The 15361-nt window shown below is 33.7% G+C and overlaps 1 protein-coding gene across 1 annotated transcript; it reads left to right on the top strand.

The window, feature by feature from the left end:
• The first annotated feature begins 1549 nt into the window (after positions 1-1549).
• Positions 1550-15350, top strand: LOC132192668 (allatotropins-like). Its single transcript, XM_059612735.1, has 3 exons — positions 1550-1614; positions 10881-11128; positions 14838-15350. Exons 2-3 carry the CDS (start codon positions 10884-10886, stop codon positions 14962-14964), a joined length of 372 nt encoding a protein of 123 aa, XP_059468718.1. The 5' UTR covers positions 1550-1614; positions 10881-10883; the 3' UTR covers positions 14965-15350.
• Positions 15351-15361: the final 11 nt, after the last annotated feature.

Genomic DNA, 15361 nt, shown 5'->3' with positions numbered 1-15361 from the left:
TTTTATAGTTCGCACCTCCCAGGAGAGTTTTTTTACGACCAGCAGGTTGATCTCTCACATTTCAATCACAACAGGCCCCTTGACGTTCACATAGCAATTTTTGGCCATATACATACATGTGTTTGCAATGTGCACACACTCAAAATGTGAAATTGCAGTCGACTGACGATTAAATAAAATTGGATTTTGCAATTCCATCTCTTGTTTGATCGAATCGGAAATAAGTTCAAAAATTAAAAACTATTCATTTTATTTAAATCAAGGAAAAAATCAAGCAGGCGGCAAAGAGGAATTTTTGCAATTGCGTTAATCCTTTTTTCTATTTTATCCTATTATTTATTTTAAATACGAAGAGCATTGTTTGTTGAAAAACAAAGCCGCGCTTACTTTTCTCAGAACTATTTCCCGGATCAACCTAAAGACATTCTTACGCTGACGGTTTGAAAAGTATGCAACCTGCTCGAGGTGTGCGACCGACGGTATGCCTACCTTACCTCTTTTCAGTACTCCACAGCAAAGATTTACGTGTCGCTGGGGATTGCGCTTTTATGTATTAAATTGTCAGTGATGAAATCGAAGTGTTTCGTTCGAAAAAGGGGTTGGCGTGGGCATGAAAGAGCCCGAGAAGGGATTTAAAGATTTATATGCACGTAAACTGAGGTGAGGCTGTATAATCGCGGCACCTTCCTGGAAATACAAAACTCGCAGTACGCTGTTTATTCAACATGGCTCAGAAGATGGATTAAGATGGGAAGCGATGATGGTTTTGCCCACGTGAAATCAAGAGCAGCCTAAAACGGAGGCTGCGAAAGGAAATGCCCCGTAAAAACAGGACCATACGACGGTTTTTTGTTATCTTTATTTTTTACTTGTGATTAATTTTAAGAAAGTGATTAAAAGATTAGAGGGATTACAAATGATCATATTTTAATATTAAATTTTTTGATGATGTATTGGTCAAAGAATTCGCGGTGAAACATTATCTGAAGCCAAAAGAAAAATCTTTTTGGGTCGTTTATAGTTTCATAAGGATATTGTTTTTCCTGTGAGAGAATTAAAGATAAAAAACCATCAACTAAAAGCCGAATTTCAAACTTTTTAAAACTTGTATTAATAATCAAGTCAATGTGATGTAACAACAAGCGAATAAGCAATAATAATAAATAAATATTCGCAAATTTTTAGACACGAAATATTTTGTACTTTACTGATTATGAAAAGAAAAATTTATAGAAATGAAACAAATCACGAAGCAGAAAAAATAATTTTCCCATTATAATTTTTTTAACATTTCTTTGCACAATATGAAATTTATACGTTTATGTAAATTTTACGATTCAGGTATTATGTCATAATTTTACTAATAAAATGTTCAACAAGCACCATGAAAGGATGTTTGCAACCGAATTCCCGTGGACAGAAGGTGCGTGCCCGCGTGCCTTGTTTGATGGAAAACTCAAATCAAGGCATGCTTCGGCGCAGCGTGGTGGGCGGCAGTGGAGGCGGCGGTGGGGCGGATCTGCCCGCTACAAAAAGGGCCGCGGTCTCCGAAGGCCTCACTCTCGCCCATCAACCCAGCCGCTGAAAACCCTGCAAACGAAATCGACATCTCAGGTAAGTGTCCTGATTTTTAATTTCAGATCCTTTTGAATGTTGAGAAAAACTTACATCTCCGATTTTTTTTATATTAATTTAAGACAGCCTTAGAATTTTATAAAAAATTTAGTACGCAACTTTATTCAAAATTTACTATAATTTTTTAAATAATTTATATATATCTTGATAAATTGAAACACTAATATTGATATTTTTTAAAGCACGTACATTTTTCATGCAATTAACTTTTATCAAATGCAGTCATATATTGATCATTGAAGGAAGTTAATTATCTATGCGTTCCACGATTTATCTTTTACATTGTAAGAAACGTGTCTCACAACGTGACAGCTGTTGAAACTGATTGTGATTGCATTTAACTTTAAAGGAACCGCCAAAGATGTAAATTGGGAAAAGTGGCGAGATCGCAAAAACAATGCGGCAAAGTGCCTTTTGTAGAGTTAATTAATGCTCCACGCTGAAAAGACGGTTGATATTTGGAAAAACTTTGCAGGCGACCCACGAGTTTTTTGTTGTCCTAAAAATTTGAAGAACTAAGGGTGCTTTCTTAGTAAATTTAAAATAAATTTTTTCTATGCTTAATTTTCTTAGCATTCAAAAAATTTTCCAACACCCGACTTTCGCAAATAATTGAAAGTGAACAGAATTAGCCTACATTTCAATGCACTATGAGCATTCGATTAAAATGGCTCCACTTTCATCTGATCTACGATATTACCTTACTTGTCACAGACATATGAGAATCTGATGAAGTAAATTCAATTTGAAAAGAAAAGTTCCTCAACATTTCTTGCGTTATTAGATTTCCTATAGCTTTTATTGAAAAATAGACCTCAATAATGTAAAACTTACAATTTACAATCTTATATCGAATTGAAAAATCAAGACGGTAAATTAAAATTAGGATCACGTACAATTTAACAATATTAGTATCCCGATCATATTATAACTGATTCACAAAGGAGTTTTTGAAGCATTAAAATTTATTACAGGAAAATAAATGTGAAAATCTTGACTTTATTTTAACTAATATTCTATTCTTACAATTATTAAAATAAAATCCACTTCAATTCATCATAATTATAAAAGTTATCTAGATGAAAATTTTATAGTTTTGTCAAGATCAGAATTTATGAATTTAAATTACAAAATTCTATGCATTATTCTTGTCTTCTTTTGGTTAATTTATTAAATGATGAACTTCAATCTTAAGACTAAAAAAGTTTAAATATTTTTTTTATAAAACCACACACAGCAAAGTCTAGCGTGAGGTTCTTGCGTGGTACATAAAAGAAGCCCTGCAAGGCGTTGCGAGAGTCGCGCGCCGAATAAAACTTTCTTGAAAGCGGAGATTCGCGCCGTTTAAAGTGAAATTTGATATTCCGTGCAGAACCAAGATTGAAATTGCCATCTTTGCTTTGTCTTTTGGTGTGCTTGAAATCGAGAATCTTTACCGCAAGAGACGAGAAATTCAATTGCCGACGACGAAAATAGTTTTGAGCATAGCCAATCAAAATATTTGTATAGAAACCGATGATTAATTTCGATTGATTAAGTGGGCGGATGTTTGACTCGACTTCATCATCCGTCTCGATTTCTCTCTAGATGGATGAGAAGTCGTTTAAAAAAAAATGTATTTTTTGCATCAGCTCATTTCTTCGTGGCCGTTAAAACGTTGATTGCGTCGTTATTATAGCTTCCTTATAATTTTAATAAGAACTCTCAAATTCATATTGTTTGAACAAGGCGGGGAATATTATTTGCATTCTATACTATAAAGGAACAGCGACTTAAATAAGCATTGAAAATTGAAAGTAATTTAAACAGAATTGTTTTCTTTGTAAAAGAAGAAAATAAAAATTCTGCATTACCTTCTAAGAAAATGAAACATTTCAAATAAGGACAATTCAAACAAATTATTTCATATAACCTACAGGAAAATAAGGGAAAATGAATTGATTATATTAAATGCTGTTTACATCATTAAATAACCCCGCGAATCAGATTAATTACATTGGATTAAAGTTGTTACAGAACTTTCTCGTGTTAAAAGATTTTTTACTATTATTGCTTATTCTACAGAAGTCGTTACGAAAAAATAATGACAAACTTGAACGTTACTGATGAACGCAGGAAATATAAGTTTCAATTTAAATGCAAAATATGTGTGAAGTCAAAATTTATGAAAATATTTTGCCTTTGCCTTTGAAGAAGTATTTCATATATGTAAAGATTAGGAGTTACACATTGTTACACATAAATTTGAAAAAGAATAAAAAATGTTTAAAAAAATTTCAAATGAATTATAATTTAATAGGTCAATTATATAATTTTCTTAAAACTTTGTAAATAAAACAAGCCTTGCCGTGGTGTAAATCAGAGGAAACTTTGGTGCGCTCGCTCACTTAGCGAGATTGATCGCCTTCGGCTTTTCCATTCTTCCATTCTAAACACCGACCGATATATCTGATGTAATTTATAAAATAAAAACAGCCTGCATGTGCATAAAGCAAACGCGCTTTCTTAATTACGCCCACAGTTTTGTATAATCATGATTGATCGCCGCAAACTTTGGCGTCCGCTGCATTATTAATTTCTAATTATTGCTCAGCACCAGGGCTAATTTGATCGGCAACGAAAAGACTTCGGGCGGAGGAGTGTATTTTCGGCAAGAAGTTTGTTGGCAAACTCACGACACAAAACGTTAATAGAGGATCCCTGCGTGTTAAACAAGCAGAAGTCAAATTTGAGAATATATTGTTTTCCGAATGAACTTTTTTAATAATAATTAATTATTTCTTTAGTCTAAGCAATTTTTACTTTTGAAAATTTTGCAGAATGGCTTACATTGTTGGTCACAAGCATTTGACATATTTGAGTAGCATAAACATAAGACCCAAGCATTGATTTCAGAGGAAGTATATTATTTGCCGTTGCTTCTCCCGTTTCCGTGTGTGTGGGAAAGTGATTTGGAGTGTGGGCGTAATAAATTTCGTAAAGCTGAAATGGTTAATCTGGCGTGACGATGAGATTAAATAATTTGAGCTCATCGTGTGCGCATTTTAATTGCGGCCGGAGATTAAGCCGTGTTTTTAAGAGGCCTCTCTCATTTTCATGCCCCGCGCGCTTGACCCATTTTCATCAAAGCCGTTTTCGCGCATTTTCTCATCCACAACCTTTGCAGCTAAATGGGAAAAGAGGAGAAAAGTGCTGCAGTCAGCCCTTGCTAAAAATCTCTTGAGCGAATTTTATCGTAAAATTCAAGTCCACGTTGCAGACATACATCAAATTGGCGTGAGCAACAGGTTGTGATCTTAATCGTTTCTCTTATTTACTCACAAGCGTTTAAATTTTTATCTAATATTTATTATATTATTATTGACCGTCAACTTAAAGCTTTTTTTAAAATTTTATTTAAATATTTTAAACATTAAAATTAATCAATATTGCAATGAGAGTGCTGGAGAGACAAAATGCATGTTGAAACAATCATAAACTCAATAATCTAGATCTTTAACAAAGAAAAAATAAATAATTTTCTCTGAAATCAAAATTTTGTGTGAGGTAAATAGAATTTTTTCAAATACTGATGAATCACATTTTTCTTTGATCATTTTGAAATAATGAAATAAAATTTTTCCTAAATTTTATCCCTGCAACAGGATTCAAAGCTCTTACATAAAATAAATCGGTGACAAAAGAAAATTAATCAAACTTACCACATCATGGACAAACGAAAACTAAAGCCCATAGTTATCAAACTCAAATATTGTTTTTCCCAAAACAATAAACAAATCACAAAACCCACCGGGAATAAATGCTGATTTTCAATTCAAACATCATCAACTATTCAATTCAAACAATGCACCCTTGTCGTCTTTTTGCGAAACGGTAACATTTGCAAAAGGTAATTTATTGTCCTCAAAAATTACTTGTAGAAACCTGCGTGGGCAATTCGAATTTGGGCAAACGTTTTTGCTTTTAAAGCACTCACGAGCTGCTGTTGATGTACGTTTAAAATGGAAAATCCGCCCAGTTGAAAGTTTCTGGTTTAAAAATTCCACCTTGTGGATTTTTAATGAGACTCTGATAGCAATCAAGACCATTGTTCCGGAAAATCAGCCCAAAATAACTATTTTTGTATCTTGACGGTTGTATGAGTCATAATTCTAGATTGCTTTATAAAATATATTATTTTTTAACATTTTCACGGAGAATGAAAGTGCGCGGAATCAACTGCCTCCCACCTACTGGAAAATATTTAGAAATGGCAAGGTTATATAATTAGGAAATTTTTTTAAGCTATACGATTCTTTAAATACAGAACAAAAATTTTTAACTGAACAAATTTGTCTGATTCAATTATTTTATGTTCAAATTGAAATTCTCATTTTCCCTATTTAAAATTACTGAATTTTTCAAAAATAAACACAAATTTTTAACAATACATAATAAATTCTTAGAAAATGTCTGGCACCACGTTTGCTCGCAAAAAATTATACATTTCATCAGCTACAAAAGTTATATTTCCAAAAATAATTATTGTCTCATTGAATTTTTTCGTCTATGAAATCTAAAAAAAAGTATCCATCTGCTAGCCAATCACCAAAATGTAAAAAAACTGTTGTAACTGCCTCCTGCTGTAGTAATATATTTATTCATTATATAAATGAATTTTGAATAAATTTTTGCAACCATTTTCACGCTGTGAAAGTTTTATTTGCTTTAATGAAACTTTTTGATATACCTTGGCTGTTTTCCTTCCTTTTTATCAAGCAATTAAATTGATTTCAATGAAAATTTCACGAATTTTAATTACGAAAGTGCCAATCTAAATTACACAATAATAATTACACCTTGTTTACAATTCTCTCGGGAGCTTTGGGCATCGGTAAGGCCAATTCAAGCATCAGCATTCAGAACGCCGCTCGGGGCGTAGATGTTTCGCAGTGTTCCACTTTGTTGTTGGGCGCGTATGACGTAAAAGCAACTACACAACTAACAGCCGGGCCAAAAGGCAAATTCTCGCCCGCAGTGAAAAATGCACACGTAGGTGCCGTTTTAATCATTTCGCGCCCGCCGGCTTCCTCGGTCCGCGAGCGGCGAAACACTGCAGCTGCTCTTTGCTTTTCGCTGGCAAAAGTCTCAGCAGAAATAACACCCTTGAAACAACTTTTGTTTCGCTCGTCGTTGTTCTCTCTGCGAATTCAAATCCACGTGGAACGAGAGAAAGGTTGAGCAGAAACTTGCGAGAGCTTTTATAATTTTTCCACGCGGGTTTACAACAGGATATTTCGTGGTTCTTGGAATGAAATTTTAAGCCTTTTCTCGTCACCCTTCCACCTTTTGTGAAATGGAAAATTTGGATTTAGTTTCAAACATGACTTTCTAACACAGCTCATTAAATTATGAAAACCAGTATTTTGTTTTCTCTCGCTTTGAAACAAATTTAATTTTCACGATCCTTATTATGTGCAAAGACTTTTTCCCGCCAAATTATTTTCATGTTTTAATTAAGTCCTGAGTTGACTAAATTCGGTTAAAAAAATCAAACAATTAGTACTTCTTGAAATTCATATTTACTCTCCATTGAGGTTAAAATACTTATGGTGAGAAAAGGTAAAACCGCGTTTCCAGCGCTTCAGGGTGAAAATTATTCAAGATAATTGTAATTTTTTGCTATTTTCTTAGTAATTTTCCAACTTTCACACTCACAAATATAAAATTTAATGGTTTTGATCTTTAATGTAGAAATTTGTAAAATTGGAAAATCTTGAAGTTCTAGTAAAATATTTGGTTCGGTCTTTTTCCAACAATAGTTTTTCTTTCAATATGAAATTTTGCAAAAATTTAGGCAAATAATAAACAGTAAATGAAAATTTTTGTATTTCTCTCTCTCTAATTTTCAACTTGATTTGTGAAGCATAAAAAATAAATAATTTTCAAGCCTCTTCTCCTATTTCTGGAGCACAAAATATGATTCGAAATTGATAAAATTGTAAACCTCCAGCAATCTTTTGTAAAAACAAACCTTGATAAAATGAAGTTTTGAGTGACATATCTTGTTTTATTTTCCTTTTTTACACGTGCGTGCCTTCTGGCCCCATTTCAGAATGACTATAATTTCGTCGTAAATCACAAAAATTGACAGGAAAAATCGGAATGTTTTTTCTCGATAAGAGACAAAAGGTCGCGGGCCCTTTTGATGCGCCCACGTTTGATCTCTTTCGCTGGTAATTGAACTGAAATGCTGTTTGCCTGACACACACGCCTATGTGCACAGTTAGATATTATATAATTTTACCATCATGCACATTTGCTTGTCGGGGAACAAACAAATAAATATACCATCAAACAAACAGCAGCGGCAATTAATAATTTACCGCGCAGATATTACGTTTACATCCGGCCGGTCGAGAGCTCGCAACGAGATGACATTCAATATGTGTTTGCCCGTGCGACGACGCGATTGTCTCTAATATTAATGTTTGCTCTTGGTGATTTGCAAATCGTGATTGATTGCTCCATTTTCTGTAGTGGCTTCCCAATTTTCCCGTAATTATCTTGCAAACATTTTCCAAACAAATTGTCAATTGACAGAATTAGGGCATTGATCATATTTTCGCGTGTTTTGTTTGAAGTCAAAATTATCTTTAGCATTTAACCTCACAAATAAACACTCAAGCCTTGAGCTGACAGAGAAAAGGCTAAAATTTAATTTGAATCAGTCATGACTGAACTGTAACTGTAACTATAAATTATAAAATAATAATGTATCTTTAAAGATCGAGTCCTAAAACACTTGCTGAATTTAATTTTTTTTTCAAATATCATTTTTTAAGCAATATACAAGTTTTTTATTCAGTAAACGTGATTTTGAATGTAATTTGACCTACGTAAAGCTTTTAAAAACAACAATAAAATATAAATAAAAAAATCGCGAGTCCTTGAAAATCGAGTCCTAAAAAAACCGTCCGAATTTTATTTTTTTTTTTTTGAAAATAATTTTTTTTTTGCAATATACAAGTTTTTTATTCAGTAAACGTGATTCTGAATGTAATTTGACCTACGTAAAGCTTTTAAAAACAATAATAAAATATAATTAAAAAAAATAGCGAGTCCTTGAAGATCGAGTCCTAAAACACTTGCGGAATTTTATTTTTATTTTTTAAATTTTTTTTTTTAAGCAATATACAAGTTTTTTTATTAAGTAAACGTGATTTTGAATGTAATTTGATCTACAAAAAGTTTTGAAAATCACCGGCCCAGTCAGGTTTCGAACTCTACTTGGTCGGGCTCGCAGGATTAGATTTAACTGCGCCCCGAGCCCTTCCGTCCGAGACTATACCCTCTGGGCGTACCAGTGGCCGCGTAACAATGTGCTCAAAAAATCGGCTTATAAACAGTGACAGCCCGAACAACAATCGCGCATCACGACAGAATACGTCAAACATTACTTGATTGCTATTTGAGCAACGTCAAAATTTGCTCTAATTTTTGTGAGGGCGAATTTAGAAATATTTTGTTCGGCGGTAAAATATACTTGCAGCATATCGCTTATCATATTAATTGCCGGTCGTGCACAAAGAACACAGTAAAAAAAATCCATATTTATCTTAGGTGTTTTGAATCAGACACAATTTTTAAAAACGATTTTAAATTTTAATTTAATTTAATTTTATAATAAACTTTTTAATTTCCAAATGTAACTTCTTATCAAAATTAATATTCCTATATGATTTTTATGAAATTACGCAGCAAAACCTATGAAAACCCATTAAAAGAAGTTTTTGATAAAATAATTTTTGGATTTTTATTAGACCACCGCAAGTTCAAACGGATTTGCATACGTGCTGAGGCGACGGGGCCGTGTTTCATGTTGCCGAGGAGCAAATGCCGCAATATTAATAAATTTAAAATTTCATTTTTTTTATGCAATATACAAGTTTTTTATTCAGTAAACGTGATTCTGAATGTAATTTGACCTACGAAAAGCTTTTAAAAACAATAATAAAATATAAATAAAAAAAATAGCGAGTCCTTGAAGATCGAGTCCTAAAACACTTGCGGAATTTTATTTTTATTTTTTAAATTTTTTTTTTTAAGCAATATACAAGTTTTTTTATTAAGTAAACGTGATTTTGAATGTAATTTGATCTACAAAAAGTTTTGAAAATCACCGGCCCAGTCAGGTTTCGAACTCTACTTGGTCGGGCTCGCAGGATTAGATTTAACTGCGCCCCGAGCCCTTCCGTCCGAGACTATACCCTCTGGGCGTACCAGTGGCCGCGTAACAATGTGCTCAAAAAATCGGCTTATAAACAGTGACAGCCCGAACAACAATCGCCCATCACGACAGATTTTGTATTTGACTTGTAGTCTGAACATCCTTCTCTTATTCTCTCGCAATAAAAAAAAATAAGTGATTAATGAAAATAATAACTAAATTTGAGTGATTTTTTTCAATATAACGCACATTGTTTAATTTAGTTCCCATGCTCACAACTAATTTTTTTCTTTACACGGCGTTTTCGTTCAATTCACAAAACTTAAATAAAACAATAATAATAATACGAAAACCAAACAATAATACAATAAAGCTACAAAATGACTGTCTGATTCACTTTGTCAATGAAATTGTCTCATTACATAGACTTGATAATGTGAGCGCTAATTAAATTACATGTGTTTGATTCATACACGTCGGCAACACGTTTCTTTTGGTCACGTTTGGCCAACGTAAATACAAGTGAAAATTTTGCGTGTGATTACCAACGCATGGTACCCTCCTGTCAATTCAACAACTCAATTTTCAACAACAGATGTCATGGACAGAAATGAATTTTTTTATAGAAAATGATTAGGAAAGCAAATTAGATAAAATACACGCCACTCCGGATCGCAGCAGTTGGCATCTGATGCAACAATGAAATCATTTTTCATTGTTTGTGGAGCAATCACAAATGAAGCTCCGTCAAACTGGTATCGCTTCTGATTTGCACCGTTGACTGTTTTTCCCAACAAATTTTACATTCTTTCAATCAAATAAAAGTCATAAAAGTAATAAATATATAATTTGATGCGGTATAGAAAATGAGATGCGTGGAAACTTCATTGAAAAATTATTTCACATAACAATAAGAATAAATATTTTTCACTGTTGCTGATTTTTTAAATATGAAAACTAAGAATTTGGCAAATAGTCAAATTTTGATTAATCGTGATTTTTTTTATCTTATTATGTTATTATTATTTTTCCACAGGACATGCGTAGAGTGGCGCTCGTGCAGGTGGTCGTGGTGCTGGCCGTTGTGGTGGCCGTCTGCGAGGCGCAGGTGAGGCCGCTGGGGAACGTTGGTGGGCCGTTGGGAGCGGCGTTGTTGCAGAGACACGCCAAAGTGGCTCGTACGATTAGGGGCTTCAAAAACATGGCCCTGTCGACGGCCAGGGGCTTTGGAAAGCGCACCCCTCAAGCACTGAACGCTGAATTTGCTCCCGACGCACAACAAGAGTAAGTACAACAGAAGAATACTCTCAAAAAAATATTGTTCATAAAAACTTATTGTATGAGTTAAAATTCTTTAGAAATTGATAAATTTGAAAATAGTTTTTCTTTTCTTTAATTTATTTAAATTTGACGTATTGACTGTTCAAATTTTATTTAACTTCATTCTAATTAATTATTCAAGTGAAAGCAGAATAATTTTATTTGCTCAATTCAGACAATTCATTTTGATAAGAGGAGAAAAACTTAAATTTATTTTTTGCTTGTATATTTTGGAATGTCTTTCTAGACATTTAATTAAAGTAATTTTGAAGAGTCATCTAATTATATACATGAACTTATGAAATAAATATGATATTAATTTTATAAATTACTAAATTAATTCATTTTGAAATTAAAGGTCAGCAAATTTATGAGCAATCAAGATTTAAATATTTATTTGTAAAAAATGCTCATTTTTGCAACTTTTTAAAGAACTATGTATATTTTTATACTTATCTTTCAAATATAAATTTTTATCAGAGTCATGCAAAATTCTCTTGGCTTAATCCCCCATTGTGACATCCCTTGACGGTGCTGTAATGAGAAGCAAACAAACAACGCTTTCTGACCTGAGCTGTTTTTATTATTTCCTCTTTCGCCCACTTTTCGAAACGTCTCGCGGCGGAAATTCAAAATTCTCTCATTGTGGGAATTCATTACCAACAAGTTGGTAATTGCAGAAAAGTGCCCGCGTGTTTTCCTCGCGGTGTCCCAATTAAGAGGGTGGAAATTGCTTTTCGTCCCTTTGTCCCACCTGCCGCTGGCGTGGAAAACGACAAAAAGGCGCCGCCCGCTTTCTGTCGCGCGCCCGCCAAGACAAATAATAAAGCATGCCAGCTCGTGCCAAACCTAATTTGCGATTTAATTTTCGCACCGGGCCAATTTCCCCATTGAGCATGTGCGCGCGTGCCACGCAATCTGATCGTCGGCCTCTCTCAATTTCTTTTTTATTTTGCGTAAAAAGAATTTTTTTTATTAGATTAGCGCTGAAATAAAAATAATTTCATCGGGCTTGCTGGTTTTGATTTTTCTTTGAAGGTCGCTTAACTTGATTAGGCGCCGCATGAAAAGGTTTCCTGGAATGCCCCTTTCAGGAAGCCAAGAGAAAGTGGTATTAAAGTGTGTATAGACGAGGGCGTTTTTTACCCAATAATATTAAAAATCTTTGAAGAGAAATAGAAGCATTTTTAATTATCTTAAGAAGCCGAAGAAAGTGAAACAGAAAAAATGTTTTCATAAAATTATAAAGTATTATTTTTACATTTTTACACTAAAAAATAGAAAGAAAAAACAAGTAGTTTGAAGTCTAAAGACTATAAATTAATATTTTTAATTGATACAAACCACATCTTCTGCTGAAATGCTTTGGAGTTTCATTGAATGAGGCTGTATTGTCTGCTCGGTTATCTTACAGGCTTTAATTTTATGAAAACTGTTAGATAACACTTTAACAAACTCGGGTCAACGTGCATTCCAACATGGAATTTGTAAATTATGCAATGAAAGTTTATATTGAATTGAAAAAAACTGAGTCTTCCTTGTTGATATTTTTCTTATTAAAAAAATCAAACAGCTGCTCTTTTTAAGGGCTTCTCAAGAATTAAGATAACCCAAACTGGTTGAGTTTTTTTGGAAGGAAATGAATAAATCGAATAAATAAAATCAGAATTTATTCTATGAAGGCAAGTCTTGTATTTAATTTAATTACAAATGCTTAACTTCAATGAAATACCTAAAATGAAACTTCCTTCCTAAAAATATTTATTCCACAAAATTCTACCGTTGGAGCAAATAGTCATAATTCATTGGATATAAAACCCACATTTTTATCGCTCAAAACGCGTCTGGTGCAATAAAACCAGGCAAATAAGTAGATTAACGGCGTCTTTTGCAGATTAACGACCATAAAAACAAGGGACGCTAATTGGGCTTTTGATCAAACGTACCGACCACATTTTTGTAATTGGCGATGAGAAACTCCCGACATGTATAACATATATGTGCGGATAAAATGAAATACCAAACACCCACCCGCCGACTGACCGAATTTCCAAACTCGCCCAGAAAGAATTTCTCATTTAACTCAAACGTCCGTCGTGAATTAATTACGTCGCTGTACAAATATCTGTTTCAGACAGAGGACTTTTTAATTAAACTTGCTATCCATCCCAATCTGCAATTGCAGAGAAATTAATAGAAATTTCTCCGCTTGATGGAATTGCATAGAAAGCATTTAAATTGCGCGATTGCCTCATTAGATAATTTTTATTTTTATTATAAACCAAACTAGTTTTGAAAGATTTCTCTTGCCGTATTTCACAAGCTTTAAAAATTTTTTTAGAAAAAATTTTAAAAGTAAAAAAAAAACTTATTTTAAGAGCAAACCTCCCTAACTAATGCTGTAATAATTGCTAGTAAGAAAAAAAATTTGGTTTGGTTGATATTTTATTGAGCCATTAGTGCACCGAAAAACAAAATCTGCATTTAAAAAATCTATCAAATATTATTTATGCTCTCCCTAACAAAGACTTTTTGTTATTTTCTTTTTTCATTTAACTCTACCACCATTTAAATTGAATTTGTTTATTATCTTTCCTTTTCTCTTTGCTATGTATTTCTTCATGTGTACTGAACTGAATTAGAAAAATTGAGCTTGTGTTCAAAAAGGAAAAATACATTTATTATTAATACAAATTCATCTCTTTCATAATATTTATTTTTATTTTTCATGTTTTCCGTCATCGTGCGTCCATTCATATGTTCTCATCGCCCACATCCCATTCAAAACCACATATGCACGCTAACAAGTGGCCTCCGGAATGGTCCAGACCAACGTAATGCCATGAAAAGGGCAACTTGGTCGTTCAGAAAACGACCAAGTTTGGTGCCGCGAGCGCAAATCCCTTCTCTTTCTGCGCTTCTGCTGCTCGCAAATCGAGTTACCAGGGCGTCTTTTCGCCTCATTTGATTCGATTATTCACTGCAGCCCGCGGCAAAACCCTGAAATAAAACGCCCCCAAACCGGCAATTCTTAACTTTTTCAAATGAAAAGGAGATTCGACTAACAAGAGAGCGCCTGCTGAATGCGGAAGTATGCAAGCCGCTCGCCACGGATGTTCGGCCGGTTGCTTTTTCAAATTCGAGCTAACGATCCTTGACGGTGAATTGCCAAAGCTGTTTAGAGCGTAATTTAGGGAAACTTTTGTCTCTAAAAGCGGCCTAATTTCTCTGCTGAAGAAAAGGGCTTCTGGATGCTCGATTTTTTGTGGTTAATTGTTAACGTTTGTAAGAAAAACGTTCTGTTGAAATAAAGAAAATTTTGTAATTACAAATAACAATATTTCTTTGCACATTTTGTTTTTAAGAAAATTTTCATCCAAAATTTCGTTTCATCAAGCCTTGAAAGATTCAAATTATTAACATAACACAACTTCCACATCAAAAATTACTAGGGATTTAGTTAGCGCTCTCAAAATCAGTGTGTTTGAAAAACTTCTCATTTTAAAATATCTATCAATATACAAGATACGAGAAAAATATTACATTAACATAATATAATTTAAATTTGAAATTAAATATTTAAATTCAAAAAGTAATTTTCAAATTTGAATTTTATTGTTTTTAAGGAAACTTCTCAAAAAATATAAATTAATAATGTTTAATCTGATTTCAGTTTGCCAGTGGAGTGGTTAGCAGCGCAGTTGAGTGCCAACCCTGAAGTGGCGCGTGCAATTTTGCGCCGCTTCGTTGACACAGACCACAACGAGCGGCTCTCCTCCGACGAGCTGCTTCAGCAGTGAAACTGGCGAGTCTCGCTTAATTCCTCCTGATTGAACCCCCCATCTTTGTCAGGACGAAATAAAGGGGCCAAGACGGACGCGCGCCGGGCCGGCTGAGGAAGCGCCTAATTCGCCTCCCTCGGTATCAATTTCCTCTATTTCGAATTTGACGCTTCGTCCGACGCGCGCCCGTTTTTGCAAACCCGCGCAATAACTCTACTCTTCATCAATTCAATCTGCTTTCTCCACGTCTAAAAAGAAATAAAGAAAGTGCGGTTATTTTCCTGCTGGTGTCGTTTTAATCTTGTCTGCTTAAAAGATGTAGAATATTGTATTCATATATTTGTATGCTTTCTTTTTTGTCTATATTACGTTGAATAAAGATTATTCTAGCTTCGAATTTGAGAAAGAAAATGCA

This window comes from Neocloeon triangulifer, unplaced genomic scaffold (assembly GCF_031216515.1).
Source record: "Neocloeon triangulifer isolate White Clay Creek 2 clone unplaced genomic scaffold, ASM3121651v1 ptg000003l, whole genome shotgun sequence".
Classification (NCBI taxonomy): Eukaryota; Metazoa; Arthropoda; class Insecta; order Ephemeroptera; family Baetidae; genus Neocloeon; species Neocloeon triangulifer.
The sequence above is the reverse complement of the archived record's forward strand: the minus strand, read 5'-3'. Positions and strand labels throughout refer to the sequence as shown.